Source organism: Thermobia domestica, chromosome 10, assembly GCF_964235325.1.
Source record: "Thermobia domestica chromosome 10, izTheDome1.hap1.1, whole genome shotgun sequence".
NCBI lineage: Eukaryota > Metazoa > Arthropoda > Insecta > Zygentoma > Lepismatidae > Thermobia > Thermobia domestica.
In genome coordinates this window covers 212,276,625-212,284,235 of record NC_137463.1, presented here as the reverse complement: position 1 = coordinate 212,284,235, position 7,611 = coordinate 212,276,625, and the positions used below count along the sequence as shown (strand labels likewise).

General features: G+C 37.7%; 1 protein-coding gene across 1 annotated transcript; it reads left to right on the top strand.

Annotated features, from left to right (window-relative positions):
- Positions 1-546: 546 nt before the first annotated feature.
- Positions 547-1,938, top strand: LOC145661765 (uncharacterized). The gene has a single exon (XM_081727100.1). It carries the CDS (start codon positions 547-549, stop codon positions 1,936-1,938), a length of 1,392 nt encoding a protein of 463 aa, XP_081583226.1.
- Positions 1,939-7,611: the final 5,673 nt, after the last annotated feature.

Sequence of the window (7,611 nt, the reverse complement as noted above, 5' to 3'; positions counted from 1 at the left end):
TGACAAATGGCGCATATATATATAACAGGAAGCATCGTGTCGAACCCTCTCGCTCCTCTGCACCGATGTCTGTTCGTTGTGAAAAATGTCAGGCTTACAATCAGCACACTACCGCCAACTGTACTAACACCAACGTCTGTGGTTACTGCACTGGCGAGCATTTAACACGTGCCTGTCCAAATCTAGAACGGCCACCTACTTGTTCTACTTGTCACGAAGCACATCCAACATATAGCTATAAATGCAAAGGAAAACCTGCTCCTGAAGTAAATCATCCAGAATATGTAATGCCATTGCGCACACATAATTATTCCGAGGATGTTCCTCCTACTATGGACTCACCTATAACAGTGCGAAATCTTCTTTCTTTCCTCACGCTTACCTTACAAAATATCCAACCATTTCATCGCTCTCACGTCTTACAGCAAATTACTCACGCAGCAAGAGAGATTTTTCATGTTAACTTCTATGCAACTTATTCAGGACAAAATGTATACTTTCATACCTCTCGCTTGGAAACCTCTGTTTAGCTTTGTCTGTTTCATCATGGCTTTAACGTTTATATTCCTTAACATTCGTTCACTTCACACAAACAAACCTTTATTCGAAGCGTTACTACTAGAGGAAAGAGCCACAGTCTTTATTCTTAATGAAACCTTCCTTACTCCATCCATCTCTTGCCAGTTTCCTGGCTACACACTGGTTAGGCAGGATAGCTCCCTTCCGCTCAAACGAGCCAATGGAGGAACAGCTGTGGGTTTTCCACATCGTGTTCCATCTCGCAGACATCATTGCAATTTACCTGGTCTTCCTGAGTACCTACTACTCACATTATACTTCCGTAACATAGCTATCACTGTTGCCACCATTTATATCCGACCCGGTCATCCACTACCTACCTCATTTGTTCAGTATATTTCAGATAATTATAAACGATTTATAATCATGGCCGACTTTAACATGCATAGTAGATCAGAACACGACAGAACCGCATTCCGAAACTTCATTACAACTCATACACTTGGCATCATTCATAATCTGCCTAAACATACAAGACCCATCTCACAAACTACTCCGGACATCGTCATTACTTCAGCTAATCTGGTCTCCCAAGTACATATCGATGTTCTTGATCCAGTCGGCAGTGACCATGTTCCAATTAAACTTCAGCTCCGTACAACTTGTATGAATTCCTCTAATCATTTCCAGCGCACTAGTCTCCGCTTTGACAAAGCAAACTGGGATCAGTATCGAGCTCATCTCATGACAGCTATAGAGCCATTACAACCACCCACTACAGAAGACGAACTATATGCTCACATAGACAATCTCACCACCACAATTCAGGAGGCAAGTTCTCTATTCATTCCAGTTTCTACCTCCACACCATACCGGCCTACATTACCTCCGCAATATCTCACATTCGTTACTCGCTCTCGACAATTTTATAGAGATTTTCAAAGGACTGGCAATCCTGAATCACTTCGGCATTATCAGCAACTTCAGCGGATGGTCAAAAACTACATATCTGCTTACAAACTACGCTGTTGGGTTAAAACATGTAATTCTCTCTCTGATGTCAATCATCCGACGAAGTATTGGAAACGTTTTAACGCTCTTTGTGGAAAGTACTCCAAAACACCTTACCCACTATTACAAGAAGAATCTCGCATTCAAACAGATACAGACAAAGCCAACGCTTTCGCTGATTTTCTTCAAACAATATTCACACCTAACGGATCTCCTCCTACTTATCACCATCCAGCAGACACAGTCAATACTTCATCTCCTTCTTTACAGCCTCATCCACACCATACTCTTCCACTTAATCAACCTTTGACAGAACCAATTACAGTTCAGGACATCATCACTGTTGTTCGAAATAAACGTAATAGTGCACCAGGATTCGATAATATCACTTATCGACATATCAAATAAAGTCCGCTCCCATTGCTTACTCTGCTTGCCAGCATCTTTACCTTCATTCTCCGAACAGGCTATTTTCCTATCCAGTGGAAGACTTCAAAGACGTTAATGTTTCCAAAACCTCACAAACCACCTGAAAGCGTATCATCGTATCGCCCAATACAATTAACGTCTACCTTCAGTAAAATCTTAGAACGCATTCTTGTCCGACGTCTACACGCATACATCGACAGACGTCACCTTCTTCCCATCCATCAAGCAGGATTTAGACCAGGCTATTCTATCAACGACCAACTGCTTCGCTTATCCACTATGGTCACACATCATTATAATTCCGTCAAGCCATCATGTCTTGTACTGTTTGATCTAGAGAAAGCGTTCGACAAAGTTTGGCACTTAGCACTTATCTATAAATTAATACGGCACCGTTTTCCACTCACATATATCCGTCTGATTTACAACTTTTTAGTGGGTCGCCTTTCCTATGTTTCTATTAACAATTGCCTATCACACCCTATTTTTCTGCTATCCGGAGTTCCTCAAGGATCGGCTTTATCGCCACTTCTGTACATTCTCTACGTTGCTGATATGCCTCCACTACCAGATAAAGTCCATCTTTTTCAGTACGCCGATGACACTGCATTCCTTGCTTTGGGATCGACTATCCAATCAATAAACAAATCTTTGCAAACAGCTATTAACGATTTCCTCCGCTGGTGTGATAGATGGCAACTTACAATTAATTCCACGAAAACTCAGGCGATTGTATTCATTCCCTCTAAGAAAACCTCACGAGTCCGTCGAAATCCCAACCGCCTCACACTTCATGTCAACCATACACCTATACAGGCACGCTCAACAGTGACCTATCTGGACATTACATTCGATAGACATCTAACATGGAAACCACATCTTCAAACAGTCACCGCCAAGGCTTACAATAGACTAAATCTTCTAAAGAGGTTAACCGGAACAACATGGGGCTTGAAACCTACTACAGTATTAAATACCTACAAAGCTTTCCTACGACCGACTCTAACATACGGTCACACTGCTTGGATAGCTGCTGCACGCTCTTTCTACGAAAAGCTCTTAATCTTAGAAAGACATGCACTACGTATTGCATTTCGTATTAAGTTACCTAGCCCAACAGCAGAATTATACAACCGCATTGAGTTTCCATCTCTACAGTTTCATCTTGAAAAGTTACGTCTCACCTACATACACAATCGTTATGAAGCACACCATCCTCTACTTCTGACTACTATGCATCATATGGCACTCCACCCAACAGCATTTCGATATTTCCATCCACCGCTATCACTCCTGTATACTCTGTACTGCTACACACTACCTCCTGATGCACTAGACCTAGAGTTACTTGCTGAATATCAAATTCATGACCATCTGCCGCTCATCTTTCCATCCTATGCTGCACAATAAATCCATCCACAACTAACATGGGCTCCCTCTGTCTTCTTCAATGCCTAGAGTAGCCCCTAGGCGAGAAGATAACTTCATCCGTGAACTAACTTTTCCCCGTATTGTGATGTGACCATGCACCTCGCCTCATCTACCATCTTCATCTCCACAGCATATAACCTATATAATGACAACTACGTTGCATCTTATACATCATGTAATTGCTCTGCCACCCTTTCCCTGCCTGATGTTAAGGCCCGCACAGGTCCTTAAGTCTTGATCGCTATAACAAGCTTTAATAAAGAACTCTGAGACCATCTCAAAATCAGGCACATCTACTGTTACCCATACTTCAGTTCCCTAAGAGAGGGCATAACCCTCTAACAGGGTTCTAGCCGGAACGACTAGTCACTTACAAAAAAAAAAAGCTGGGAATACATCTACATGTAACTATATATCACCTCTTTTTTGAGGTTTACTTTTTGGTAGAAGCATTGGTTGTAGTCATTTCGGTGATTCCTAATTGCTCTAAAGAACATGACAAATTCGAGACATACGAGATTATCAAGAGTTTACATCGCATTAGTTGAGTTTTGGAAAGCGAATTATCAAAACACAATTTCAACTTTAGACTAATACAGATTATAATAAACAGCAGTGTGCGAATTGAAAAATTTTCCCAGGGGGGGATGAATTTCACCCATATGCACACCCAGTCCTCTCTCTCTCTCTCTCTCTCTCTCACACACACACACACACACACACATATATATATATATATATATATATATATATATATATATATATATATATATATATATATATATATATATACTAACAAGTACAAAACAGTTGAGATGTGAGATCTTTCATAAATTTTCACTCATGTATATTTAGGTTAGCTACGCAAAGTAAGAATTGTTCCCTTTTTCTATCCTATCTTTATGTCCATTTAAAAATACTCCAGAGGGGGAAAAAGTTATCCCTGCCTGGGATAAAATTTTTCTTCTCCAGGGTGGGAAAGATTTTTGTCAGGGGGGGAAATCCCTGTCATCCCCCCGCCAATTCGCACCCTGATAAACAGTGACAAGTATACTGTTCTGTGAGTTGAGCGACTTTGGCAAACATGATAGTAAGCGCAACTTCAGTGAAATTGAGCTATTGTTACGGTTGTGATTGAACCACAGAAGAGTAAGCTGGGCAAAGAGAGGTGGCAATTATAGTCAGGGTTGCCAACTTTTCTTAAGAAAAAATCGGGACGGGACAACCGGCGTTGGAGCCCTTTCCGCTCGGGAGACGACTATACTTACGGCGAGTTGTTGAAAACAATGTAAATGATGCGCTGAATATCACTAACCTGAATGAATGCGGCACCTCATTTTGTTCTCACTTATTGCAATGGGCGCCCGAAGAGGAGTGGAGAGTGGGGCCTGGCCCCTGGCTCATGAAAATATACACGTAATATAGCAAATCAGGTATGTTAAATACCAGATGTAATATAGCAACAATGGAGACTCCCCTCCTAGAAAATTTTCTTCGGGCGCCCCTGCCTACTGCTCATCACTATCCAAAACAAAACAATTGCAATTTATTTGATATAAACAAAGTTTAGAGAGAAAACTATATAGAATTTATTTTTATCACAAAAGAATGCGTAACATCGTTAAGGAATTATTGACGAAAAGTATTACTAAAATCAAGTCTCATTCTTTGGTGATGATCATACAACAAATTGAAACCCAAACAATTGGAATTTATTTAACATAAGAAAACTACCGTATATGGATTGTTTGGTTTTCATCACGTACAAATGAATTCCTTTAAAGGATGACTGTAACAGATTATCAACCAAACAAGTACTTTCCTTGGCTATTCTCTTTGGGAATAACTATAAATTAAAGACTAGCTGCTATTTTTTCACGAGTCAAAATAGGAATTTACCAAATAGATTCTACACATAAAACTGTACGTGTGAAAGAGTAAGTTATTTCTTTGTCAAAAGGGCCCAGTAAAATATTAATTAACTTTGAAAATCGATAAGTCGGGACAATATGCGTCCCGACGAGTGTCCGGTCGGAACACGGGAGAAGTCAGTCAGCAATCCGTATAGTCCCGACTAAATCGGGACAGTTGGCAACCCTAATTATAATCTTAAAATTTCCATATCACGGAATCTTTTGATGTTCGACAAATGAAATATGGTCTGCTCTTTTTAAAATTATTAGACACGTCTTTCAGCATATTTTGACATTTGACCTAGAAGAATTGAAAATGGAATAAGGTAAAACGAGGTGTGAATTACAATTATTATTATTATTATTATTATTATTATTATTATTATTATTATTATTATTATTATTATTATAAGATGTCAATATCTCAGAATCTCTCAACGTTTGAAATATGGAAATGCAGTATTTAGACTTCACATTTGAAATAATTCAATACGTATTTTACTGTTTAATTATATTTGCTCTTGGAAGGAAGAGAAAAGGCTGGAAAAAATAAATGAAGTTGCTACAATTGTTATATATAATTGTATGACTATATCTCGAAATTCGCCAAGGTTAAAGACTTGAAATTTGGTATTTAGAGTTTTCATTTAAAATAATTAAAACCTATTTCAGCGTTTCTTTTACATATATATATATATATGTTTTCTACAAGAGGGGTAAAAAGGAAGAAGAAAAAGGGTATGAGTTATAATTTTTATTATAAGCAGTCTTGGAGAGTAACGTAACGGAAGTAACGCGTTACTTGAAACATCTTACCTTTTAAGTAACGTTTCCTAGTAGCCCGTTACTTTTTTTCAAACTAATAGTAACTGTAACGCGTTACAAATTTTTTCGTAACATATCTAGTTCGTGTTACTTTTTTTTAAGTTACATTTCGGATGAATAACTACAATATATACAATTTTTTTTTTCGGAAACAAGTGTTTATTTCTTGTAAGTAAATTTCTCAGAATGAAGCAAGGGAACATGAACTATATCAGTGACCAACAGCCAGTTACCAACACACAGAGAAACTGATAAGATCTTAGTGACACTTGCTGTTTTGGAAAGTGAGTAAAGCCTCAGGGAAATGACGTGTCTTGATTACAAGCATGTATCGATTTTAGAGTTACTGGTAAGTTTTAATTCACCTCCAGTTCACGTATTCTCATTTTATTAGTTGTAGTGTTATTCTTCTCTATATTATATATTTGAATTCTACATATTATTATTTTTATTATTATTATTATTATTATTATTATTATTATTATTATTATATAAATATTTTAGCAGAATAATAATAAGCAGTCACTTTTTTCTAACTCAGTGTGGCATTTTAGTCAGTATTACATTATAAGAAAATGTTCATATAGGTGTTAGGAATTTGTTCTCGAATCTACATAAAGCGATTCAGAACGTAAAATATTGCGTTTATAAAGTCAGGAAAGCACATCAAATATCCAATAAAGAAACTGTCCGCATGAAAGGATATAGAAGCGCTACTGTTTTATCAACCTTGAACTCTACATATTCACGATGTTTGGGGAATATGTGCAATAATAATAATAATAATAATAATGGTGGTGGTAGTAGTTGCAGTTGTACTTGTACGAAAAATTGAAATTACATATTCAAAGTTTCGGACCTTAAAGTAATGCGTTACTTCCGAAGTAGGGTAACAGTTACTTTTCTCGGCCAAGTAGCGCCTTACATTTTGATGGAAAGTAAAATAACTTGTAACGCGTTACACTTTTACAAGTAATTTACCTAACACTGAAGATAAGCTATACATTGAATTACCTTAAGATTAGAGATATCATAGGGATATGAGCTAGCCGTAGGTCCAACTGCTCTCTTTCGTTTTGAACATTGTGAATGAAATTCCGCATCTTACATTTCAAAACCTGCATCATGCCTATTACTTTTCTGACATGATATTTTTTTTTCTTTTTAGTTTAAAGTGTTCGAGTCGTTTTAGTCTCCTTCCTACAGCAGTTCGTGGAAAAGATTAATTCTACACTCAGTCCTTTGAGCCTTCTCGTGGTCGGAAGAAACAACTAGCGTGTAACACTTCGCAAGTGTAACACTCCTATTTAGATAAAATTTGGCATATAGATACTACACATAAAATAAACGAATACGTGTTTTTATTTTCTGCGGAAAGACTGTCTTGGGGGGTGGGCAAAAGCCCCTACTAAAAATTTTGCAAGTTGAAGCCCAATAGGCAAAAAGATGTGCACTGAAGTGAATGAAATTGTGCACAGGTATG